Source organism: Lagopus leucura, unplaced genomic scaffold (assembly GCF_019238085.1).
Source record: "Lagopus leucura isolate 7727_CA_CO unplaced genomic scaffold, USGS_WTPT01 Super-Scaffold_100001, whole genome shotgun sequence".
In the NCBI taxonomy this organism is placed as follows: Eukaryota; Metazoa; Chordata; class Aves; order Galliformes; family Phasianidae; genus Lagopus; species Lagopus leucura.
Window position 1 is genome coordinate 25,870,847 of NW_024962262.1, and position 27,464 is coordinate 25,898,310.

The 27,464-nt window shown below is 37.8% G+C and overlaps 1 protein-coding gene across 11 annotated transcripts in view; it reads left to right on the forward strand.

Annotated features, from left to right (window-relative positions):
* LMO7 (LIM domain 7) overlaps positions 1 to 27,464 on the forward strand; it is a 128,945-nt gene that overhangs the window by 65,124 nt on the left and 36,357 nt on the right. For 6 of the 11 annotated variants that reach the window (XM_042866395.1, XM_042866399.1, XM_042866397.1 and 3 more), the window contains 9 exons: positions 19,885 to 19,915; positions 20,315 to 20,428; positions 20,893 to 21,091; positions 22,290 to 22,542; positions 23,018 to 23,317; positions 23,661 to 23,951; positions 24,134 to 24,334; positions 24,786 to 25,505; positions 27,010 to 27,039. In XM_042866395.1, coding sequence (XP_042722329.1) covers positions 19,885 to 19,915; positions 20,315 to 20,428; positions 20,893 to 21,091; positions 22,290 to 22,542; positions 23,018 to 23,317; positions 23,661 to 23,951; positions 24,134 to 24,334; positions 24,786 to 25,505; positions 27,010 to 27,039 — 2,139 coding nt within the window. The remainder of the gene's footprint in view (positions 1 to 19,884; positions 19,916 to 20,314; positions 20,429 to 20,892; positions 21,092 to 22,289; positions 22,543 to 23,017; positions 23,318 to 23,660; positions 23,952 to 24,133; positions 24,335 to 24,785; positions 25,506 to 27,009; positions 27,040 to 27,464) is intronic. The other 5 variants (XM_042866396.1, XM_042866400.1, XM_042866402.1 and 2 more) reach the window with 5 other exon arrangements.

Here is a 27,464-nt window from a genome sequence, read left to right on the forward strand (position 1 = left end):
TCACATATCCTATTTTAAGCATTAAAATTGTTGTATTTATATTACTCGTGAAAACTTCAACATCATGCATTTCATGTTTATCTTGTATCAACTCTTAATAATTGTTAGGCAGAGTTAACAATGAAGATGAGTATATTTCATCAGTCATGTCCAACTATTGTGCTCAGTGTACAATACTCACACATGTCACTAATTTGCATTAGCTTTAAATCGTTTCAGTAAAACCGTTGGAGGTAATCAAATGCGTTCCAGACTTTGAACTGTACCTGCCAGGGTTAACCTCCAGGCTATAAAATGTTGGGTGTGGCATTATGTAATCTTTGAACTTTTTCTGAAGTTTCTAATCATGAAGAGAAATGTCTGAGATGGTTCACTTTGTCTATTGAGTGATTTAATTGGTAATCTACCATTTTATGGTACCATAATCTTGATGCTGTTTGATTACCATTCATCTATTTTATGAGATGATTTTGCTGAAGGAATGAAAAACTTCTAGGGTTCTATATTTGTGCCTAGAAGTGTACAGAAAATTGCCTTAATGCATTTGGAAAAATTACATTAGAGTGTGTTAGTAATGCAGACAGTATTTCAGGTAGCTTTAGTGGCATGTATTCCTAACCTTACATGGGAATTTAAATATCTATGCTACAAAACTGAATGATTTGCTGAAGGAAGTTGCAATAACTTTTTGCTGAAAGATGACATTTTAAAAGTATCTCTGAAAAAATGGCTTTGTATACTCAAAAAACTTACTACTAGAAGTCTTTACAATGCTTTTCAGTGCTCTTTTCAGTGCTTTTTTTTTTTTTTTTTTTTTTGGGTCTTTGTACTAAGAGAAGAATCGTCCAACCTCTTAAGATTCCCTCAGCACTGTATTCATTTGCAAGCATGCAGATCAGTCTCTTAGCTTCTCAGGATATAGTTCAGCTTACAAAATAAGGCAATCAAGTTGGATGAGCAGTAGCAAGTTTTGAAGGAAGATACAGATAAAACCTATGTTTTTGCTCTTCTTTGTTGTGGGCTTGTTTGTTTGTTTAGATAGAAAACTTCAGTTGTGTCTGAGTTTGGGAGTTAATGGACTTCTATAAAGAATAAGCTTGCATTGCCTTCATGTCAATCATACAGAAATGTGCACAACTTTACTGTCTGTAGTTGCGCTTTGCTACTAAATTGCTGAAGCTAGAATGAAAAGAAAAAGCTCTTATTTTATATATTAAGTGAACTTAATTATTAAGTGACTTAAACCTTTTTGTGAACACAAGAGTTTGTCAATTAACTGTACTCTGTGGTTAGACAAAGTAAGGCTGAATAGTGTATTGATATCTGTAGATCTTATTCAGTATCAAGTTCTGCTTTGAGCCAGTCTTACTCCTGTATTATGATTAATATCATTGTTGCAGTGCTTTCAGAGATTTCAACTCATTATTACTGCTTAACTCAAGTACTCAAACAGTGTTCTTCAAGGTGCTATTAACAGACTTTCTACTGAGTATTATAGTTCAATAAGAAATGCAAATATCTTTACAGAGCACGCATTGAGCTGGCTGCAGGCTTTTTTTTTTCCCCGTGCTGTCACTGACATCAGTTAAATGAAATTATGTTCTGTCACATGGTTAAAAGAGAGTGCTTTGTGGGGAGAAGACTGCTAAATAACAGCATGCTTAGCCACATAAAGGCATGATTTTTTTTTTTTTAATGATAGAGATCTTTAATGTCTTTAAAAAACAAAAACAAAACAAACATTTAAAAAGGAAAAAAAAAAAAAAAAACCAAAAACCACCAAAACAACAAACCAAAAACCAAAACCCACATCTAAAAAACTCTTCACCATTTTTCCATGCTGAAAAAGCTGGACTACAAAGCTCTATCTGCAACCATCTTACTGGCCTCCCCACTCGACTTGCTCCATTTTACTAATGTCCTGTTTTGCACTGAACTGAATGTGGCCACTATATGTGGCATAACAAGCACTGAGGAAAGCTGGGATAATCATGACCATCAGCCTTAACCCATGTTTCCTTTCTTACCATCCTCCAGGCCCTGCTCCTCACCCAACTGTGCCATTGCAGGGGCTAGTTAGTCCTAGCTCGAGACTGGGACTTTGTCCTCCTTGAAAATCAGAAAGGTTTATAGGTTTCTGTAGGGCCAGTTTTCTAAACTCAGCCCTACCCTCTGAGTTTTTGGCTGTGCCCTCCTGGTGCTCCCAGCTTGGTGCTGGGGCGTATCAGAAACTGACTCAGAAGGAAAAATGTGGAAGTCACTGTGGCATGTTACTCGGACTAAAGAGGTTAGTAATATGTATTGTATTTCCCCTTTCCTCTCCCTTCTAGAAAAGACATTTAATGAATGTAAACATGTACACACCTTTGAACCCAGTACGTAAAGATACTCGTCAACTGACGTGGATTCCAATGCCTAATATGATAAAATAGTCAACTGGGGTGGGGAAAGGGAGGCTAAGTTCAAAATGCTTTTACTTTTGCAAATGATATTAAATTACAGTCAGCCACTTGTGCCTTGTGAATAAGTCCTCAAATATGCTTGTCAGATTTATGATGCAATAATTTATGCTTTTTAACTCTATGACCTGTTGATGTCTATGAGATGTTCTCAGCTGCGATCATTTTCTGGGAATAAGAGATGTGCTTGGTAAAATGTTAGCTAAAAATGCTTAAGCTAACAGAAGGCACAATATATTGTTTGACTTTAAGATGTGATCAGTTTCCATCACAGATCTGTGCAATTAGGGAATTACTGATTAATTCTACAAACTAATATCCTAATCTGTCCAAATTCATCAGTATAGACTACTCTAGTAAGAAGCTTTCAATAATCTTTTGCTAATTTTTTAGAAATATTGTTCTTTATATATGTAAAATACGAGGAAAACTTGGGTTACTTAACTGAGAACAGGAAAGTCAGAAGAATTCTTATTTCATATAGAAAATGATGAAATATGGGACAGATAATGCTACTCAGGACTGAAATAACAGGGTTAATAGTTTTGTGAAAGTATTTGTTCAATAGCAGTCAAAAAAAACAAAACAAAACAAAACAAAAAAAACATAAAACAGAAAGCCCCACCCAGAAATAAAACCCAAGCATTGCTAAGAATTATTAGAACTAGAAGAAACAATGGCACATTACAGATTAGCCACAGCAGCACAATAGTTTGCCAGTGTCATACTGCTTGAAGCTTTGGAGCTTGATCACTTGCCTGTTCCTCTCACTTCCCCAGATACCCCAAAAGCCAAAACAGTGGCATTGAAAAATCTTCATCCTTATGATGCTTGTACCAAAAATGGGAATTAGCTCCTGCTGGTGATTTAAACATGATAGAACTCCTTAGCCAGAAAGAGGTAGGATGAATCCCTCTTTAAGCCAAGGGAAGGTGGACAAAGTAATGAATAATAAATATGAAAACCTCACTAGGAAATGGTATAGCAGAGTAGTTGAGCTGGTTGCTGCATCTCATTCTTATAAAGCAATCCTCCAAATGTGGGGGTTGTAGGTTTCCTTGTCAAATGGTGTTGTATAAGATAAAAGTTTACTTCATGGGTAGTGGAGAAGTTCATGGAAGAGAAATCTCTGAAGAATTATTAAAAAAAAAAAAAAAATTATAAAAAAATATATATTATAAAAAAATACAGGGAAACCACATCTAGTTTGGGAAGTCCCTGACAGAGAAGCATCTTGCTTGCTCTATTTTCACTCTTCCTTAGGCAGCCACTTAACTTTGCACAGGAGGATGGCTCAGCAAGGTTTTGGTATGGCCCTGTGTGATCTTCCTGCCTGAGCTGCAAAGATCACATCCAGTGAAAGCTGATTTGAACTTCTGTAAATTTATGATATCTTCCTTCAAGAAGCATTACTAAGGAAGGAAATCAGATGAACTTCCATGGAAGCAATTAATTTGCTTTGCTAAATCAGTCAGACAATCTACCATTGTTAAGCTTTAGCAGGAATGGAACATTGTATACCGAAGTATCTGAGGAGGTGATTGAAACTGCAGTTGGGAAAGATCATAAATCTCTTAATCTAGACTAGTATTTGACTATTACTACATGAAACCAGGTTTTGCAGTCATGGAGGTAGAAAAATTATATATATATTATTATGAATTCTTAGAATGTTTCACATTTGTTTTTTCTTATTAAACAATTTGGCATTTTAGTAAAAGCTTTGTAGGAGTAATAGGTAGGAATAAGTGAAATTTTCTGCAGATAAACTGGCATGCATATTTGCATGAACTACATTCAGAATCGTTAGCTAAAACCTACTTATCCTCTAAAAATATCAGTTAATTTAAGATGGTTTGTTACTGATTTTGGCATTGGTAATGTAACTAAGGTCACGCATCAGATGGTTATGCAGAAGGCACGCCCACCCAGCTTGAGTGAGCGCAGAATAAGATGCATCAGTAATGAGATTCCTCTGCTGTGCTTATCCTGCACAACACTCACTTTTGCTGTGCAGAACGTTCTATTCTTTGAAATCTGAGCTCATCTCTTGTATTGGATGTTGACTGCTGTTGAGAAATCACACAAGTTACTTAGCGCTAGTTATTTATTAGTATTATTTGCCATTTCATTATGTTTTTTTTTCCTTTAAGAGGAAAATAATTATCTTGCAAAAGAATAGCTTTTGTTTTTATAAACATTTTGTCATTCTGAGACAATCTCCTCTTTTAGTTGTGACCAAATTCCTTTTCTAGTACAATTTGAATAAATTGTGAATGCATTCAACAAGCTAGTTGGTTTAATTAAGACATACCCTGTGCAGAAATGTCCAGTTTTTCAGATGGTATAGTCAGTCTAGGGTGGTGATTGTCACAACAATAATGCAACTGCACTTGTTTTTATTGTATTCAGTACTCTTTTTTGTTGTTCAGGATGATAAGCCTATGAATTCCATGGGCTGATGGCAGCCAACAAGCCCTGCATTCCTGAGCTTTGTTTGCCTGGGTTCATGTGGGTAATGGCTGCACAGTAGCTGCTCTCAGCTGTGCATGCAGGACAAATTTAGCTTATCACCTGACTTCGCAGTACTGATGCAGGACAACTGTGCAGTGTTGGTTTGGATACTTAGAGTAAATTAGGCAGGTACTCTGTGCTTATGCTGTGTTATGTGTCTGCCAAAGTCTCTTGGTAAATTTCCTTCTTTTAATGGACTGTGTAAGTTTTATCAGGAAAAAAGTTGGAGGGAAGTGTTGGGGCTTCTTGACTTAATCAGAAAGCATATTTACACTGTGAGGTTCTATGGTGAAAAGGCAGAGAAGTGTGTGGTATTTGGAGAAGGTAAAGATAGCTGCAGAAGACTAAATCTGAATGCAAGCTTTGGATTCCAATTTGTGAAATCCAGTTCAAGTGCCAGTTGTGAAATCTTCACTGAACTGAAACATCAACTGAAATGGAGTTGATAACAGAAAGAAAATCTTAGTGCATCAAATATCCTTTCTCCGTAGGACTTTAAGCTTTTCATTTATACTTTTCCCTAAAACATAGAATCATAGAGTCACTGAGGTTGGAAAAGACTCACAGAATCACCCAGTCCAACATGAATTCTGCAGTGAAAAACTGCAATGGCTTGAAAAGCTGTCTAAATAGAAATATACACTGAGCATGAAGATATGAAAGAACATAAAAATTCAAGGCCCATTTTCTTTAAGCAGCTCAAATACGAGCACATGACTGAAATGATAAAGTAGGTCAAAAACCAGTCTGCTTCCAGTGTAGCACGATCTGTTCAGACAGCACACAGCTTCCTTTCTTTCACTTTGCTTGAACATAGATAGATCTGCATGATCAGCTACGTTGGGTTGACGTGACTCCTGGGCCATGGGAGCAGTAATATCTTCGCTACCATAGCCAGTATGAACCCACCATGATGCCTCTTGAGCACATTGTCAGCACAAGCAACTGCATCCCACTGAAGCAGAATCACACCATGGCTTTCTCCTCATCCATCTTTCCCTTCCCACAGAACATGTAGTATTTCTCTGCTGTGCTGGTTGGTGTAAATATCTAACCTGAACTCTGCCTAAATTTCTGCATTGTGATATGGGTACTGTTAGAAGACATTGTAGTCAGGACAGAAAGGAATTACGATAAAATGTGATTCAAAGCTAGTGTAAATGAATCCAGTTGGTCTCCTTTTGTTAACTGTGATGTATGGAGAAATGGATCTCTTCTGCTCCCAGAAGCATTGTAAGAAATCTATTTTCATGTTGTCAAATACAGCGCCTATTAAGGGAGAATGGTTTGCATTTGCATAGCTACAGGTGTAGGTTTCATTAGGGAACCTGCACTGAAAGGCTCTGTATAAGCTTAATTCCAGTCCAGGGGATGTGGGGAAGCAGTGAACACACTGAATTTCTCTTCTCTCCTGTTGTCCAGGAATGTGTTTATGTGGTTTCCATCATGTAAAAGTGGCATGTTGCTGTCTAATCAGTCAAACAAGAAAGAAGCTAGCTTTTATTTCCTGGTGCAGGAATCTTTTTGATGGAAACATACCAAAGGCATACGTACTTATGTGAGGAGCTCTTGTGTGCAGGATTTTTGTCAGGAAAGCAAATATCTTCAAGCTCCTAGGAACTGTTTGGTCAGGCTTAATTGCATGTAGGCTTTGGCATACAAGGCTTAATGGAACATGTTCCTGTTATTTGTGCATCTGTGGACACAGGAGAGACAAGGTTCCTCACAAGCGGAATTAAATAGCAGTGAGAGTGGTGGAGGAAAGTTACTAAATAGTGGTTTTTTTTCTACCTCAAGCCATGAGAGGATTCTCCAGCTAACTATTTCAGGTTACTTCAGCTCTTGGTACTGTGACTTCTTAGTAAATGTATTTTTAATTCCAAGGGCTGCCTTCAATTTCAAAACTAGTGTATTAAGGTCAATATTTACCTGTACAATATCCTAGTCTGCATTTTCCTGTAAATGAAGAGAGAGTAGCATCGCCTCAGTTTTAAGTCCCTTTGCTGTAGGTGATCCACATGCTACCAATTCTATGGTTTGGAATAGTCTTTTGATTGCTCTCCAGCTATTTTGGAATGGGATACCTGATGAAGATGGCTTCTTTCTGGTTTTGTTCTCCATTGCTCCGGCTTCTTTGCCAGGCAACTTGCAAAACAAACAGCAACGCAGGGTCAGCCTCCAAAGAGTACACGCTTTGAAATAGAGGACAGGTGGCAGTTATTCTTTAATGGTATTACAAAAGGTAGTTGTAGAGGTTTTCATGTATTTCCTTATTAAGGCGTGTAACATCCCAACCCTTATATTGAAAAAAATTAGTAGGTACTTATCAGAAAAAAATCAGGTTGTTTTCTTAATGGTGGAGGATATAACTGAAGTTTGTTTGTAGACAGGATTTGAAAGTGTCTGGTTCTTTGAAATAATAGCTTGTAAGTGATGATTCATACAGAAGTGTAGGGAAACAAAGAAAAGTGTTAGGCAAACTGGATGTAGATGGTCATCTTAAAGGCCCAGTAGAAGAGAGAAGGCAGAAAATGTTGGTTCATTAAACAAAGCAAATTGCAGCTCGTTCTAAAATTTCTAAAAAAAAAAAAAATTTGGTTTAACTTTGGTAATGATTGTACTGGAGCTGTCTTATCACTGGCGTGATAAAAAAAGCTTAAAAAAGCTTATTCACTTTTCTTTTTGTGAAAGCACTTCAGTTAAGGCTTGGTTGTACATGTGAAATGCAGAATCTACTGTGCAAACTGAAATTAGCAAAAATAAAAGCCTTTTAAAAAAAATCATAATTTCAAAGCACTTTTCATCTCTAGATACTGCTGTGAGATGAGGAGCATGTTAGCGAACAGATGGGGTGGTAGTTGGTTAAACACTCAAAATGAGTGCATTTAAGACTTTATGCAGTAGAATTGAGCACAGCGTATATTTAAATATATGTGCACTCATGTATACTAAAAGTCTTACTAATTTCACGCATAGCCTGCTGATTTCCATGCTTGTATCAGTCTTCATCAGTGCTAAAATTCCAGCGTCACTGCTTAAAAAGAGGTTAGGGAGTGCTCTTGATGGGAATTTTTCTCTTTGTAGAGGATGACACCTCGTGTCTTTAATCTGTTGTTCTTTTTCCTGGCAGCTTTTCTTCATAAAACATTGCTTGGATTTGGTTGGTAACTTCATTATACAGAAAACTCAAATATATTCACCTGCGTACCTGTCCTGTGTGTGTTAGTTGTTGTGCTTTTTCCTCCACCTCTTAAGAAGCTTAGGTAACTGTGTAATTAAATGAACTATTATTTAAAGTTACATACCTGACATTCTGTTCAGAGTTCCTTCTACAGTTCTGGATTTCTTTCCCTGGGGAAAGCTTTCACAGATTCTTTCCTATCTGTGAGAAATTTGAGGTGCATACTTTTACATGTACTCAATGTGCTGTTGTCCAAGGGAAGTGTGATAGAGGATTTAATGTTTGTAATCTTTTTTTTTTTTTTTTTTTTTTGACTGAGCAATAAATATCTGACTGCCAAAGTACTTCTGAATCAGTGTCTTCCAATAAATTAACATCCAACAGATGTCTGGTTTGTTGTAGCATGAAATGTTTTTGATGGAACTGGTTTATGTAAGACTCATTTTTATAATAACGTAACTTACACTGCAGTATATGCTATTTTTGAGTATATTAAAAGACTTGTACTCTGCCATAAATAATACTGCCTTGATGATGATGGCTGTTGCATCTCCATACTTTCACTTGCTAAAAACCACTGAGAATACTTACGAAACTTAAAGATACAGACTTCAGTAGATACATTGGAGCACGAATTGCATCTGTACTCACGTGTAGGGAGAATAATATGTAAAGAGCACTCTAGCCATATTTTTCATAGCAGCCTTTTCCACCTGTGTATTGCTATGTAGAAAGAAAGGGGAAATATGTTGCAAAAATGTGTAGTGTAGATCTTCATATCCAGGCAGCATTGTGTGGATAACATGGCTCAACAATTTGCCATCTGGCAATCTTTAGTATTATCTTCATATTTGCTTATCACTTGTGTATACTATCTCTGAGTCAACAACCTTCTCCTAAACCATCAGCAGAGACTTATTTATTCTCCTCATTTGAGGATGTTACTGGCTATTCTTTCATTGTTCTGGTTAACTAACTTTTGTAGTTTTGTTAGTTTGGACTTGAAAAGAATTGGAGACCTTGGAGTTATTCTGAGTCTTATTATTCCGTTGTGCACCCTGGTAATGAGCCTTCTGAATTGGCTTCCTGTGTGATTCTTCTGCAGTTGTAACCTGTGTGATTTTTCTTGTTGCAAGTAGGTTAGCAACTTTCTCATTCTCTCTATATTTTAACTCTCAGTGGAGAATAATGAGGGCTTGGATTTTCACTGAACTGGAAAACAGTTATGTTGTCACAGCAGTATTATTGTTGGGACTTCTAAACTCAAAGAGAACTAAAAACCTAAGATGAAAATGGCTGCTTCTGGAGACATTTCCAAAGTAGCAGATGTGGGATTAGCAGTTGCTATGCAATGTGTGGACTTTTTTCTCAGAAGCTGAGCCTTGTTGTAGCTCACTGTTGCCACTGACATACGTTGCAGCTTAATCTTTAGTCTGAAATAATCATTGCAATGATTAAATGCAATAATGATTGCATTCATAGCTAATAGGGAGATCCTTCATCTGCAGAAGCCATGGATCCCTAGATGAGAATTCTCAGGTTTATGCTAACCTTCTCTGGATCAAAATGTCTGCCCAGTTGTGTGGAAATTGTGGATTTTGGGGTGAAGGATTTCTATAGTAACCTCTTCCAGAACTTAAGGGTTGTTTTTGTCATCCAGGCTCTGCAGTTTGAGTGACTTCTGGGAAGGATAGCTTACAGCCACCATGTGTGTTTTAAGGAGCCTACTTCTGGCCAGACGGTTGGTAAAATTCTGCAGACAGTGAACTGTAGTTTCCAAGAGTTAATACATTAGTATCTCTTTTCTCATGAGAAGGAAGACTCCTAATTTAGCGTTTACTCGTGCACTCATTAAAAATGTTGGGAATATTGCCATGGCCTCACTTGGAGCAGAATTGGATCTTTTTGTTCCATTCCCTCTCTGCCACCAGATTGAGTTGTAATAGCTTGTTGGAGCGTTTTGGTAGTGTCTTAATTAGTGAATCAAAGTTTTTTCCTCAGTCATCAGTTTCATGCTACAAATTACATGCTTTATGGGTACCAGTGAAAAGCAATGGTATGAGATCATGTACAGTTCTGTGGCAGTTCTGTGGCTAGGATTATTTTCCTATATTTTTAATTTTGTCCAAGTTTGTATTTTCAAACTCCTCTAACTGTACTACAGAAACTCCAGCACATTTGATTTCAGTAGGTTGGGATGCTCAGAATATTGCATTATATAAATTCTCCAGCCTCAGAGTTATATGGTTAGGCTAGCTTTTTTTTGCCACCTCCTTTTTGCCTCCCACACAGACCTTCTAACATTCTGGCAAAGCAAGTATTTGGACATCTACCCATTCTCTCACTTTGCAGCAAAGAAGGATTCATTTTTCCAACATTAAAAACTTGGCCAGAAAACCTGATTCAAAAGTTTAATGTTTTGAGCAAATGTTTAAAAATACCCTCTACCTGACTTGGCTGCTTATAGTAGCTTTAAAACACTTTTGTCCACTAGGGCTGACAGTTTCTTTATCCTCCAGAAAGCAAACACTTATCTGGTGATATTGATTGCAACAAATTGAATTTAGTCATTTCATACATGACAGAAATAAATCTGAAGTTGTAACTAACCTAAACAAAGAATAGTTAACACCCACATCTTTAAGTAGCTCCATTACATGGATGTGTTGCAGGAATTCAGGACAGGAGATGGGAATTGTGGCAATTAGGGATGAAAGTATTTGGTCACCTTGGATCTTGTCTGCTCCCTGAAACAACAGGGCACATTTTCTGCTGAGTAGTGCACTTTCAAACTTGATTATTATGCCTTGTTTTTGATGGCTTCTGGAATAGTTGATTCAAGAAATTATATTCTTTTCCAGAATTATTTCTGATAAGGTTGAATAAATTTATGTTTGAGTGCGTTAATTGAAGCTTTCTTTTCTGGATCTGACTCTGCCTCCCCATATGAAGGTAAATCAAGAAAAGATAGGAAATGTTAAGGATCACTGATGTTTCTGTGATCTTGGTACCTCACTTCTTTTGGTGCATATGCTTCAACTCAAGTTAATAGGGAACTGGCTTTGGCAGAGAAAAATCAAGTTCATCCCATGTCTCATGTTTTTATGTGATGTTGTTATCCCTATTGCTACGGTAACTCAAAGAAACAAAATCTGGAAAAATCTCAAAAAGGAAGCATTACAATTTCTTCAGTGCTTCTTATTTGGTTGTGAGATAATTTGCCAAAATACTACACTGAAAGCCCAGTAGTCTTTTAAAGGTTTTATCCCAAACGCGGTTAGTAAACTAAATGATGTGGTCATGCAGTAGTGATTTATTTCTACTTATGGGCAAATTCCAACATAGCTTTAACTTGTTTCCAAAATGTTCATCATGGAATTAATTGCACTTACCTTGTAGATCCATTTTCTGAACTTCACTCTTCCATTTCTACAAATAATCTGAATTCTCTCCAAAATCTCAGCTCTAGCATATTTTCCCAAAAGCTGTGCTTTTAGTAATCCCCCTTTAAAATGCTGAAGTATTTGTTCTTTAACAATGTGGCTTGAACTTAAAAAGAGGGGCTGGGGTTGACACTAACACAATTATTTTTTCAGATTTTGTCCTCAGCTAGCATTAAAGGATCGACAGTATTCGTGTCAATATTGAGACAGTTCAAGCTAGTGGATATTTCATCTGCTTCAGTTTTTTGCGGGCTTAGTTATTTTGAAGTGCAAAGGAATGGGAAAGTCTGGCCTTTATAGCTGAGTTGGCTGCCTCTTTTCACCTAGTGGCTGGCGAAAGGCATGTCCTTTCCTGTGTAGCTTAACCAAAGCATAATACAGACATCTGAAATAAGATAACCAGTCCATCAGTCTGAACACAGAGTTCATCCAGAGATTTTTCCAGAGAATTCTTAGTTTAGAATGCTAAATAAATTTTGTTCTCGTATATAATACTTTTGCCAGCATTACATTTGAATTGCTGTAGAGGAAAACATTAGCCATCAGAAATATGTTCAAGTTACTTTCAGCTCCTGCATTTCCCACATACCCCAAAATGCAGAGGCCCTGATTGCAGTCTACATTTACCTGTCTTCTCTCAGAAAGATGAATTCATTTTTGTATGCTTACCTGTTATTACTAGTCTTGGTTTCCCTGAAGAAGTGGTGACTGGAGTACAGTAAGTCTTGACCACCTCTGATTTGCAAACGATGGATGGGGAAAGTGTAGTTCTTGCTTTTAGCAGTTCACTTCTATGCATTTAGTTGTATTCTGTGCATGTATTAGAACAGCAACCAAGTAAATACCTCCTTGCAGTGGTGAAACTCACCATGAATGCAGGCATGAGTTTAGCAATACTCAGTATAAATTACTACCAGTCACATTTTTTTTTGTCAGCTAATACGTTCTTTGCTGAATATCATGTATAAATTACATAATATATAGGCATATATACCATGTATATGCATGGGGTTTACAGACACCCCTCAAAGTTAATGAAAACTCCTGAAGTTGGGTGTTAAAAATTGGTATACTATTTTGTTTATGCACAGGTTTGTGCATCACAGCCTATTTGTTTGATGCAAAAATAAAGGATTATGTTTAACAGTTTTTTTCTCTGAGCATAAAGCAGGGCAGGAGATTGAAGGTAGGTTTGTTTTGTTTTGTTTTTCTTCCCTCCCCCCCCCCCATCTGATTATATACGTTATAAAAATAGAGGGGAATGGTTTTAAACTAAGATGGGAGGTTTAGGTTAGATATTAGGACGAAGTTTTTCACACAGAGGGTGGTGACATACAGGAACAGGTTGCCCAAGGAGGTTGTGGATGCCCCATCCTTGGAGGCATTCAAGGCCAGGCTAGATGTGGCTCCGGGCAGCCTGGTCTTGGTCTTGTGGTTGGCGATCCTGCCCATAGTATGGCAGTTGAAATTAGATGATTATTGTGGTCCTTTTCAACCCAGGCCATTGTATGAAAAATCTGTCTCAGTGAGCAAAATGTATCATCTGCAAATTCTTAGCAATCCATCAGGGACCACCACTGAATGCTTCTTCCTAACTGAACAATTGTATTAATCCTGGGTAAGAATGCACACAGGCAGTTGCTATGGTGTAGTAGGTGCATGGAAAATATTTACCCTAACTTACCTTGCAATGAGTTGTTTATCCATACCCTGAGTGGGTGCAGCAGTATTTGAGCAGTACTCAGAAGGAATAAGTGAGTCAGCACTGAGGACTGTTCTGTAAAATCACCACTAGAATCCTTCTGTGGGAAGAGGGGATATAGGAGTGAAAGTAAAAAGGACAATAATTGTGGAACCATTAAATTAAATAATAGTGAAGTCACATCAGGCAGTAGAGAAGGTGAATATTGGCTTTGTCTTGAAATAATACTGAGTTGCCATGGTTGCTGCAGCTCTGCTAATGCAAATAATATGCTTCATACAGAATATTTTTCTGTATCTTTTAGTACTATTTCTGTGCTAGTTAACAACTGTACATTTGTGTATTCTTGTATGTGTTTCAAAAAACTCTCAGGATCTCACTGAATTGCCTACTTTGATCTTTGTTATTCAGTGAGACCCTACAGAAACACCAGCTAACCCTTTTGGAAAGAAAGCTAACACAAGCATAAGTTCCAATATGGATTTCTTTTCAAATTCATCTTCAAAATTCACACAAAAATGATCTAGTGTGGTATGGGAGAACCAAGGGAGAGATCTTCAAAACAGTGCAAGCGAAGTTAATGTAGATAAACCATGCAAAAAGGGACCAGTCAACAAAGCAACAGTAACTATTACAAATGCTGTAAAATTCTTTAATATACCTCAAAACATGAGCAGGAAGCTCACACAGAGAATGTGAGCTGCCTGCTCACATTCTCTGCCTCCTCTTTCTCTGGAGGTGTTACTGCAGTGATGCTCCCTCCCTTTCTCCCTGCCAGCCCCTGACCTGAGGGGGGTTATCAACCAGGTTCCTCAGCACAGGCTCGTTCCTTTGGCACTTGTTTTGTTTTTTTGTCGTCTTATTGTTTTGGATTGTTTTGGTTTTATTTGACTGGTATCTCATCTTCCCTGTGATATCCCGACTATTAGTTTCTTCCTTGGGGAAGCTCATGGCTTAGGCTGAGCTATGAGGAAGCTGGCAGAGATGGACCACCCAGGGAGGGGTAGGAAAAGAGCGTGAGGAAATGGATAATATGAGTGTCCTGTAACTTGCTGGGGCTGATGCACATTTCTAGAAGTGCCTGTTTTTGTTTTGATAAGAGGTTTAAGAATAGCTTGGCGTAATGGGTGAGATCAGCTAGGAAGCACTGCTCTCTGAGGTGATGTGATGGGCTGGGCTCTGAGGCAGTGAACCAGGCCATGTTCCCACGGAGGGTGTTGTCCTGCCCAATTCTTTCTCTGCCCTTCCCCTCTTGGGCATCCCCCCCCCTCCTTCCCACCCCCAGCCCCTTCTTTAGCAGGTGAAGGTGTGGGCTGGGGACAGGCTACTCTGCCAGCAGGGCTGGCGGAGCTCCCTGCTGCATGTTGCTGGTTTTGTAGGGGTATGGAGAAACGCTTTCTGCCCTCATTTTACACCTGACACTGTATACGGTTACAATGTAAGTGGCATGGGGGTGCGGTGGATACGTTGCTATGGAAAGTACATGTGCTTTTTGTATTTATAGAGCAGTCAAGTAGGAAGGTGTGTTTTCCAAAGCTGTTCTCGAGTGCTTCTGCAGTACCAGACCATTTTGTTTCCAATAATCTCAGCAGTGAGCGGTGGCTCTCAAGGTTGAATATCAGTTTGCTGAGAATACAAGCACTGGCTGGAGGAATGTCCTCGTGTCTCTGTGCCCATGCTGCAGTCCTGCCGTCCATTGAAGCCTTTCTATTCTGAGCAGCATGTGGGAATCCAGTGAAATCTGATAACGGCAATATTAATAGCAATTGAGTAGGTGTCCAAAGAGGTTAAAATTTAGCACAAGCCTGCTGCTAGTTGGACGGATGGTGCTGCTCTCCTGCGTGACATACCTTGGTAGTAGTGGGTGGAGAATCCTTCGAACCCTTCAAAGTCTTCCTCAGACACGTAAGTTAAGGTGCCAGTGTCGGGCTGCAGTGCCTGGAGCTTGGTAGAGGGCTTTGGCTGCTCCTGAGCTAAAGCAGGGGTTGGCCAAGTCTTTCCGAGGTCATCTGGGTGGTGGAACCTCAGCATTGGTCATTAGAAGGTCAGAAGGAGAACACCAACACTTCTGTTGACACAGAAATCTGCGTTCTGTTTGTGAAGTCCTGCATTAGTAAGATATGTAGCATGGAGGAAGGGATGGGTAACAGATAGCTTTGGCAGCTGTTGGGGTTTCTGGGCTATTCATCACCAAGGGCAGGGTTTGGCACTAGGCACAGTGCATTTGTCACTGGCACATTCCTTTCTATCAGTGGGAGTGTCTCTGTCCCTTCTTCCTCCCCATAAATGGATGCAGAACTTTCTTATCTCGACCCATTTCTACTTTTCAGCAGATAACTCATTTAGGGGAAGGGAAGACTCTGATATATCTAATTTTTTTTTTTTTTTTTTTTAAATCCATATCTGCATTTCCAGAATGTTTCTACACTAAAAGCAGATACTCAGAAAGCCATCGTTTCTTAAAGGGATTCTACAAAATAATCTTTCAGAATTGTACTGACATCTCGTATCTTGGTTTTCTTCTTGAGCCCCACATTGATGTTCTCTCTGGAAAACATTAAGTCAAGTATGGGAGTGATCTGCTGCTACTAATTGATAGTTTCCAGAATTTAACATGTATTAGGATCTCAGGGATCCAAGTTTGGAAAACAAAATCCAAACTGTTGGGTATATATATTAAAAGCTTTGAAATAAGTCGGCCTAAACATAACTACTTAAAATACACTGCTCTACTTCAAGGAGACACTGAAAAATATATGTATACAGGTGTTAGCATTTCCAGTGGATATCTTCTGGAAGTAGTTACCTTAAGAAATCAACTAGACTGTATTACAGTCTGCTTGCTACTGTTAGTTGTATGACTGTCTTGTACAATTTTTATTTTTAAGAATACCTCAAAGTATGTTGAAATAATAGGAAGCTATCCTCATGCCTCAAACTTGAGCTTTGGCAGAAGTCCAGGAAGCAGGCTGAGCCTCTGGCTGGGTTGCCATCACTGGGGTCTCTTAGGTTGTTGGCATGGCAAGCTCCTCTTTCACCAGGCCCTTCTCTGCTCCTGTATGGCAGTGTGCCTGACTTGCAGCTGTATACTAACATGCTCACTTGTGCGAGCATGCTGTAAATCAGATGAGTGAGTTAATTTGGGCATTAGAAATGCATATTAGAAAAACCCAAACAGAGAAACTGACTCTTTGGTCCTGATTCACAGTGTGAATCAGAGTTGTGTTGGCATAATCACAGGGCAGCAAACAGAAACGGCTGGAAGGGAAAGAGAGATCAGGAAATCCTTAAGGTAGAGCTGCTGCCAAAGCCTTTGTATTGTCAGGCAGGGGCCTTAGTGACTAATTTTGCTATTTAACCTTGAGCAAATAGTGGTTCTGGGAATAAATTCCTTGAGCTGCAGCTCAGTCTGTTATTGCCATGTCCCTTTCTTTTATTATATAGTGGTCCTTATTAGAGAAGCATTCATCCTCTAATGCTGACCAAGCGTAAACTATTTTGGTGAATGTGCATTTTGTTCAAATGTAACTAAGGTATTTGGTATTTAAGCATATAATCTACTAACAAGTGCACATTATTTTTGTCCCATTTGTCTTTTTTTCTGTTTGCTAAGCGATTGACGTAGTTCAGATGATTTACACAGAAGATATTGCTTCTCCATGAGTGGTTATTTCACATCCTTGCAGCAGTGTTCAACTTGGAATTGTACAGTTATGCTTCGTAATTATTAAAATATCCCCCACAGTTTGTTATCTCATGGCCTTTAGACTTCTATGCTGCATTTGATATATATTTTCCAGGGTGGTTAATTTTGAAGTTGTTTGTAAACTTTTACTGAAACCACTGCCAGTACTTAAGGTTTGTGCTTCATGAATGAGAAACTGTAGGTTTTGAACTTGAGAATTCTGTGCTAGCTGGAGTTTGACACTGAAGTTAAATTAGGTAACCCAGTCTTCTTTTGAACTTCAGAATAAGTGCTAAAATATTGAGACTAGTGGGATCAGATGAAGCACACAGTAAAATTATTTCTGTACAGTGCTGACTGTTCTCTTTAGCAGCTTGTTTCTTAGTTCAGACATCTCTAGTGAAGTTGCATAGTTAGAGAAAACCTTTGGGAAAGCAGAGGTTAATTTTTGAAATTTAATGAAATTTAGTAAACAGTGTGGAACTGTCATTTGGACAGGAGCATGCTTCTTTCAGTAGATAGTTTTTAAGGTGCAGCTTTCAGCAAAGCAGCAGCCTGCGTATGTTACAGCACAATGGCATTCTTTTATTCAAGCCAGAATAATACCCTTAATTTCATAAAGACTGTTGTTTCCACCAGCTGAGTTCTATCATCATCATTTTGAATTAAAATATCACATTTCTTTTTAGAATTTTCCAGTGTGTGATTGGTGTTTAATTGCATTGATGAAGGTACACCAGCAGTGGATTGTGCATGCATAGCTCAGGCACAGTTTGTGAGCTTGGCCACAATGTAGATGTATGAGGTTCTTATTTCGCTCAGAGAAAGATAGCAAGTGGATCCAAATTGCATCTTCTGATAGCTGCGTGCCTCACAGAGAAGCAGCTGTGAAAACTAAAGGTGACAATAAGTTTTTTTTAAGGCATTCCAGTAAGATAACAGCATTGGATTTCTTTGTTGAGGTTTTTTTTTTTTTTTTTTTTTTTTTTTAATGTGGAAACAATTCTATAGATTTTGGATTTGTGCGGATTCTGGGACTATACATTACTCATCTGGAATCCCTCCTCTTTTCCCTTTATGTAAGGGCTATTGAAGAATTAATATATACCTATGTAAATAAGCAATTGATTGCTCTAGATTAGCAGAAGGTTTCCTGGTTTTTATGTTTGGACTTTACCTATCAAAACAAATTGCTTAAAGGATCAGAGGCCAACAGGCATAGCTTGAAGAAATAAAGTAGTAATGCTTGTAAATTACAAAACTGGAAAAGCTTTGCTAAGAATAAACAACTTGACAGCTTGCTTCTGTTGTTAGTCTAGCAAGCATGCGAATGGACCACTGTCTCCTGTACGTGTGTGTGAAATTTTTCTATGCCTGCATTTGGGGTTTAGTCATGTTTACTAGTTGATGTGAATGTTCTTAAGTTTTGCAGTGTTTGTAGCCTGAGTACGCAGGCCTGTTCATGCTTTGTTTGAGTGTAGATGATACATAAAAATACAAAAACAGCTGAGTGTTCCTCATGTTGCAAATGACCAATATAAATGATTGCAGAGAACTCATGAGAAGCAGAAGTGGGTACCATGTTCAATTCAGAGCTTCCTTCTGAAAGCTGGTGTGACCAGTGGGGTACAGCCTATAGTGACTAAAGGCAGAATTTTTCACTGTTTCCTGGACTGCTAAAGTTTGGAAGAAAATTTTAAGGCATTCTTAGCAAGGGTATGCATGGCCTATGCTTTTATAATTGCAAATAACTAAGGAAATTCTGTCCTAATGACCTTAAGCCTTCAGGCCAAAGAGTGTAAACCTTGAAAATACTCTCCATCAGATGTGAAAAGTATAATGATTATACACTGTGGAGCTTATACAGCCTCATGAGAGCAATTTTCTGTTCTCTGCTTAGTGACCAGCCTGTCTGTAATCAACACATTAGGTAACAGCCATAGCACGTACATCTGAAAAGAAATCCATATGCTCATGATAAAAGACGAAACATTTCTCCAATAAATGCTCAATAAAAAATAAAAAAATAATAAAAAAAATTACAACAGCAATGTATTTTAGGAGGGTCTTTATACTTATACATGTAAGTATTTGACATTAAGAGAGGTGTCATTGCACAGGTCAGCTGCATCTCATGATTTTGTGCTCATGGCTGCCTGATTTCTTCATGACGGGCATGACCACCCCATCAGTACTCTGTAGCAAAGGTGCTCTCTTCAAACATGGGGAAAGAGAGGAAAGAGTGACTGTGTGAACTGTGTCGAGTTGTGTTGTTTGTCTGAAGACTGCTGTCTATGCTGACCAAACCCTGTAGTAAAATATGTGACCTGATGCATCACAGGTCTGAATCTTGAACTCTTTGTAAATCTTTCTGCCACTGTATATGAATTCCACACCTTTTTGTTCGAATCCTCTCACCCTAATTACTGCTAGTGCTTGATGGGTGCCTTTTTTTTTTTTTTTTTAAGTCTGAAATGTTCTATCCATTAAATATTTTGAAAAATGTAATACAAAGTGAGGGAAAGTACTTTGCTTTCACATGGATCTGAAGCTCTTCCTGGATAGGAAGTATATTGTCCAGATATTTGCTTGTTTTCCATGTTGTTGTTGGTAACTAGAAACCTAATTGAAAGAGCCTGGAACCTTTCTGAATTGTTCTCAAATCAGAATCTTTAATGGTTTCTTGCTTTGTCTGCAATGCTTAAAATAGTATAGTTATGCTTGAGAATTTGAAGTGTGTTGCTATTCTATTTTTTTTTTTTTTTTGGAAGAGTCATAGTTTTATGTTTTATATAGCTTCTAATTGGGCTTCAAACCTTTTAAATCTTGAATAATAACTAAACTTAATCAGACTTTAAAACTGTTTTGTTTTCTTTTTCCTCATTCCTTCACTCCTTCAGACCAGAGGAGACCAACAGAAGAGTGAAAAACGTAAGACACTTACTTCAATGCTATTTGAAACAATTTCTCACTAATTTTGATTAAATATATTTTTAAAATATTTCTGATGTTTCTGTTTATGGCATTATTGTTCTTATTTTATTCTTCAGCTGCTCATTCAAATTAGTGCCCCATTGTGGTCATTTCTAATGGTCTTAATTTTTCAAATAAATACAGTAATTAAACAGCACTTGCACATGATTACTTGCATTATGCTGTATATAATACAACACTTTAAGTGGTTTTGATGGAAATTCTAGCAAACACTGTAAACAAGATTTTATATTTAAATGTGGAAAATCTCTCAGTAACGTGGAGAGATGCCTTAATGCTGGTTGAGAAGGAAACAAGTGAACTTCATATTTCGTTTTGTTTGTTTTATGTTCCTAGGTTTTGATTACATTATATTGGCTGGGGAGAAAAGCACAAAGTAACCCTCACTATAATGGTCCATATCTCAATCTTAAAGCATTTGAGAAGTTATTAGGGCAAGCATTGACTAAGGTAAGGAAAACATCAGAAGTAGTAAATAAATACCCTGATTTTATACTTTGCAACTCTACAACTCAAAATAATCTCTTGGTGGTTTAATCTCAGTCTTAATTTGGAGACTACTATCACAGTGTTTTCTTGTTTTTTGTTTACTGTCAAGGGCTATGTAGAAAGAATGAGTTTTAGCCTACCCTGGTTCTTCCGATACCAATGTAATCAAGAAATTCAGAGCCCATCCCCTGTGATTGGTTGGTAAATTGTGAATAAGCCTTGTCTTGATTCTGTTTGGCTGAAATGAGGGAAATTTAAGAATTTGTTTTAACTCATCTATTCAAGGTTTTCTATTTTTCTAGGATTGACGTTGGTAAGTTTGTTAGTGCAGTCAAGACACATTTTTAAAATTTTTGAGTGCAAATTCACTAATAATATTCTGCTTTAAACTATCATGAAGGATCTTTCAAAATTTACTCCCATAGGCACTTGAGGAGTCCAGCCACCTAAACAGAAGTGGCAGGGATAGTGGGTACGGTGATATTTGGTACGTGGACCGAGGAGAACCTTTTCCATCTTCAGCAAGCCACAAAAGAGACGATTCTTTCGATAGCTTGGACTCTCTTGGCTCAAGGTCCTCCACAAGCTTTTCATCAGATATAACCTTGAAAGGTGGCAGTGAAGGTATGTTTTCGTCTTTTAAATCTTTTATAAACACATCTTATGAGAGTGGGAAAAGACAGTGTATGGATCTAGTATTACAGGTGCCCAGTACTTTAAGTGACTTGGAAGGCAACTCTAATTTTGCAACTGCCATGGGTTGTGTTTTCCTAAAGCAAATATTGACCTTTAACGGTTGATAGAAGTAAAGCTATGTCCACAGGAATTTTACTAGGAAGGGCTGTTAATAATCATGCTTCCACTGTCACGTCAGGATGTGTGTCCATGTGGGCTATTTTCCTATACTTCAGGAAGGGTAGTTGCAAGAATTCAGATCCTGGTGAGTTCACCTAAAACAGTTTCAAAAATGTCTTGTCTTGTTCCTATCATGGATATATCATATAATCTATATTTTTCATTTGATTTGTGAACATTCAACATAACCAGTGTTTTTCCCACCTAGGTCGAAAACTGAATAGTAGTTCTTATTTTTGATATTTTAATTTATCATGGGGGAAAAAAAGGTAACAAGAAGATCTGTGACACTAGTTCCCTATAGCTCCACTCTAACCTGCCTTGTTTTTCTTCCAGATTTAAAATTCAGAATTAACTTGTAGTCTAACAATATAAAAACAGTGACTTTGGATTTTATTCCTTTTGTGTAAATTAAAACTATTGGACCAGATACATCACATACAGCATCTCTGATCTGAGCAAAGCAACATATATAGCCATGTTACATATGTGATATGTACCCAGGGTTTCTAATGGATGTTAATATGCTGAGATTAGCGTATTTCTTTTCTTTGCTAGTAAGTTGGTTTTGATAGTAAACATGAGTTGCAAATGTGCTTTTAATTATAGGGAGAAAAAAAAAAAAACAACAAAAAAACCCAAAAACTTCTCTGCTCTTTTATTTCTTTAGTTTAGAGTTTAGTGCTTTATTTCCTGCAGGCAGCAGTGATAGTGAAAGAATGGAATGAATGTAGCATGAGCATGCAAACCAAATTCAGCTTAACGGACCTTATCACAGCCTCAGAACAAATTTCTAAAAATACCTTACCTTACCTACAGTCCTATCAGTAGGTCAATAACTTTGCAGGGAAAATATCTCAAACATGCAGCTAAACTGATTTTAGGATATTTCAATGTAACTTTTAGATAGAAACTCTTACCTAGAGAATAACATTTGTGCCATCTATTTTCTCCCCTGTTCTCTTAGGTTGTGATAGTGACACAGACTCAGAACTGCCTTTCAAGATGCGCGACTCCCATAAAGATGACAGGTCCTATCGAAGGATTTCTGTAATTGAACCAAAACCTGCTACTGACTTCAATCGCTTCTTACCCACTAAAAACAAGCAGCCAGCATATATGCCAGCACCCCTAAGGAAGAAAAGAACAGAGAAGAATGAGGACAACAGGAGGAGCTGGGCAAGCCCTGTCTACACAGAGTTAGATGGGACATTTTCAAGGTACTGGTGTGTGCAGTCTTTGTAAAGCAGAATTTCATTTATATTTTTAACAAATGTTTTCTTTATTAGTGAATGAAAAAAAGGTGCTGTCGCTACAATTGAAAACAAAATACTCTAAGTGAAGGGGAGGGGCTGCTGTGGTTGTCTAGGTTTTTGTTTGTTTGTTTGTTTAACTTAATTTCTCCTGTTATTTTCTTTGTCTGCTTGACTTTCTTCCACTTTACTCAAAAAAAACCCAAAAAACTGATTGTGTTGATGTTGGTCATACTTGACGCAGAGGGGGTTTAAATGATCTTAAGTCTTGAATGAGCTATACATACAGCTTTAGTTTCTCATTAAAGTTTTCCAAACTGTGGTGATGAATTTCTCTTGTCCAATTTCTTAGTGTGCACACTTGAGACTAGTGGGCAGTTCCTGGGTTTCATCTTGTGTGACTTCACTGTCTTCATTCTGTTCCTGTTTTGGTCAACCTCAGTGGACGTGAAAGGAATCCCATAGCTTCCTGCCAAAATAGCAGAGCAGAATGTGGGCTTACAAATCCAGCTTCCCTACAGATGATCTATGAGTATGACAGTGGCTCTGATTCAGAAGATGGAAAAAGGATGCCCGACTTGGTTATGGATGACTTAGCAAATCGTAGATTTCTAGTCCAAAAGAGCCCTGTAAGCTCTACTGCACCTGGACATCATTTCATGCTGCACAATGACTCTCCTAAATCTTGCTCACAAGAAAACTATTCGGCTGGTCCACTAGCTGCAGTGCTTGAACCACAGAGGTCAGAGATACTAATCCAAGATCAAGTAACTGTTTTATTACCTAAATTGCAGTCCATCGATAACTCAAAGTTAGCCTTCTAATCAGCATTTTAACAGAGGTGATAGATTACTGTGCCTTTTCTATCAAATTTTTGTCAGATGTGATAGGATGCCGATATAACAATTTAACATTTTTTTTGTTATTTCTGGTACTGCAGTGGTGGAATTGAGAACTAATTTGCTTTATTCACAAGGTTGAACTCCTGAGCCGAAAAGCATGTATTTTTTTTTTTTTTTTTTTTTTTGCATTCTTTTTGTTAAGTTTCTCCTAAAATATCTTAACTGATTGGGTATTTTGAACAGTAACCAGAGGAGACAGAGGCAGTTGGATACTAAAGTGGAAAACAAACCAGGAGTTAACATTTCTCCAGAATTATCTGGGTATTTCGATGAGGATGAGGAAGAAGAAGTAGTCATCCCAAACATTGAAAAAGATGACCTCTATTTTCGCAAGCTAAGTTCTTCAGCATCAAATACAGTGGTTCCTTTTGACAAATTTCTTCCTAAGTTTTGGACTCCAGAAGAAGAATTGCTATGGAAAAAAATAAGAAAATCCTCTTTCAAACCCTGGTATAAAGAGATTCAAGGGTTCAGGTGCGTTTTTATGCATGCCCTTGTTTCTCTCCTGTGTGCAAAACTTTTTTTTTTTTTTTTTTTTTGAGGAAAATAATTGAAATATTATTTTCATTACAACTGTTGCACTGTTGACACTATGCATTTTACTAAGTGCATGCACTTTTTCTTTTTTCCCTGTGTTTTCTTGTGCTGCTGGACAGTAGAAAGAAATCAGATTCTGAGGATATGAATTTTGCTTACAAACAAAGCTCTGCCCTTGTTGCTAACCAGCCAAGACCAAGTTTCGAATGGAATAGCAGTAGCAGAAGGGATCAAAACTATAAGCCAACTGCTGAATATGTGGGAAGCCCATTGTCACAGATTACAGAAGGAAAAATCTTGGAGGCTTCTGACCAGCCCAGGTTCATACCACTGCATGAGTTGTACTCTTGTTGCATCAAAAAGAAGTGTCTGGATATGCAACAGCTAAATGAAATTAAACTGCATCCTGTGATGTCGTGCTTCTTTTTTATTATTACTTTTTTTGTTGTTTTATTTTTTACTATAGCTGTAGGTTGCTGGTCATCTTCTGAAAATTGTAAATGTGAAAGTATAACATGATTTATAGGGTTTCTGGCTTTGTCTGTGAGCATGAAGTGTGCTGTTTACTGGCAAGTCAGTATGTCTTGCTACCTTTACATTGGTGGATGTGCACTGTGCTCTAGTTAGTGGTGGTGAATGCCAAGTGGTGTAATTGTACTGCTCAGGATACTGCAAATCTAAAACAAATGTATATCTCAATACATTATGATCTGCTTGTTTTTTACTAGTTAATGATATTTTACTTCCTTCCTTTTGTTTTATATGCTTCAGTCAGTTTTTGTTACTTCAGGCCCTGCAAAAATACTCTGACTACTTGTCTTCTGAAACAAAGAGCAAAATTGATCCTACTTCTGGCCCTAGGCTCATAAAATGTAGAAAGAATATTTCCTTTATACCAGGATGTGATGATGAAGGAGATCCTGAAAATGGATATCCATACCCAGATCTAGAAAACGATGACTTGTTTGTTCGCAAGACTGGGGCCTTCCATATGAATCACGTTGTTCTCCAGGATCCCCAGTATTTCAGAAAATTCTCTGAGCAGGAGCCTCCTCTAGAGGGTGAAATAATTCTGCAACCTCGGGAAGGCCAACCTGTGATTCCAGATTTGGAAAAAGATGACATGATATTTCGTAAAATCCTCTCTCAGAAAAAAGAAGTTCCTTTATCAGGTGCTCCTGACAAGTACCACCCTGCGCTTTTTCCTGATCCTTGGAGTCTTCCAGAAGAAATCCGGTCCAAATTTCTATGTTTACTTGAAAAAAATTCAGTGCCTGAGGAAAGAAAGAGGAGCGGTAGAGTGTTGTCGCCGTCTTCCCACCATAAGAGGGATGATATGCTGGCACGCAAGACTGAATCTTGGAAAGTGGGAAGCAACATGCAACCAGTAAACTTTATCCCAGGTCCATGCAGTGAAGAAGACTGGAAGAAGTGGGAAGCGATCAGGGAGGCCAGCAAAGTTAGACATAAGAAACGTCAGATGGTGGAGAGGTCAGGTTGTGTCCTGCACGGATTTGCTTTAGTTAATTGAACTGTTTGCATCCAGAAAAGTATCGTCTTGTGCTAAGCCATTCATAGAGTACAAATCTGCAGTTTGTTTGTGTCATTCTGGACAAGCTTTTTGTTTGCTTTCAATAGAAGCTTATGACTGCAATACCATATTTTCAACAAAAATTGTGATGGTTTTTTTAGTTTCAGATTTTCTGCAATTCCAGAGAAAATGCACAATAGTTTCTTCATACATAGCTTTATATGGATTTCTTTCCTTGCTTGAGCAGGAATACTGATTACTCAAAAGGCTATTGGGGGTAGAATTTTTTTTCCCCCCCACAATGCAATTGGGAAAATCACTTTAGAGACATATGGATGCTTCCATGACAAACTCTGGAGGTGAACTTTATGATATTATTGCTTGCACCTGAGTTTAAAAATGTTTATAAATTGTCTTACTGCAGTCTAGAGATGTTTCCAGAGGTTAAAAAAAAATTAGTATTCCTTTGCCCATCCAAAGTCATGACGCATATAAGATGTGCATCCACATAATTTTTAATTCTATGGTGGCATATTTGTTCTACCAATATTTTCCTTTGCTTTTGTATCTTATATAGTCCTGATTAATACTTCTCTCTAATCCTTTTTTTGGTGTATCCCCACTTTTCTTCTCTGACTGAAGTCTTTTTTAAACACCTACCTAACTCTCTTCAAATTTTGTATTTTGGAAGATTGGAGGGGTTTCCTTAGCTCTGAAAATACGGCATTGCAAGTTGCAGTTCCACCAGCTGTGCCTTCTTACTTTGTGGCTAAGATATTTATGTGTTGCAAGTGGTAGTTTGATGTCATCATACTTAATTTTTAGGGTTTATGCTGTTAACAAAGTGCAGGCTTCACTGAGGAATATTTCTGAAGCACTTGAAATAATTTCACATTCTAAGTATTAATTCAGTAGAATACTCATATTCAAGAATGCTAAAAATCCTTGAATCGCACGGAATGTGTATGATTCTCCGTTAATGTGTGAAAGTATAAATAGGACGTTTTATCAATTGCATATATGACTTGTATTTAGCATCAGAGATAGCTGAATAAGCAAGGAAACAGCCTTTGTGAGCCAGGCTTCTTGTTAGGACTCAGGGATGACTTTAATTTTCATTTCTTGAAATGAGTATCTTCCAAATGTGCTGTTTAGCAGGACTGGAATAAGTGATGCAGAATTAAAACAAGGCTCTACTCATGCTGTTTTTCTAAATTGAAAGCACTGAAAACTTGCAGCCTTGTTTTGTCAGTTTTCTGCCTGATTTACACATCATGCGAGTCCTGATGTGCTTCTGACTTGTGTGAGATCGCTAATGTGCTACTCCATGCTGGCTGATCCTCAGGCTTTCACAGTTTCCCCTTCACTTAGTGAGGGTGCTGGTGTGCTGCTCATATGAATGTTGTTATGAGTTTCAAGCAAAACACTGAATCTTTTCTCTTTTTTTGGTTTCTAATTTCTCAGACTGTTTCAAAAGCTTTCTGATGAGCAAGGGTAAGTTCATAAAAGCTTGAAAGATCATGATGCTGTTTTTGCCTCTTGTTTAAATTCGCATGCATGCACGGTAGCTAAAAACTCATGCTAGAAGCAACTTGTGCATGCTGCTTTGTTCTGTGCTTGAGCAGTTTACATAACAAATATAAGACTAAAAGCTATGTATTTCGGTAAAAGTCCTCAGATGTCTAGGATTGTATTAGTTATGGTTATCAGGCATTTTGAAAATAGCTCTAATATCTTATTCTATCTGAAGTACATGGTGTTCTATATTTAAATCGGGCTCTAAAGCATTCAGGTAATGTAAAGCAAGACCAGTAAATATTTCTTTTCAAGAACAGCACAGTTAAAATCCTGAAAGTAGTTAATGACCTGCATGTGTATCATGGGAATGACTGAAAAAACTGTTGTTTTGAAATAGGTTG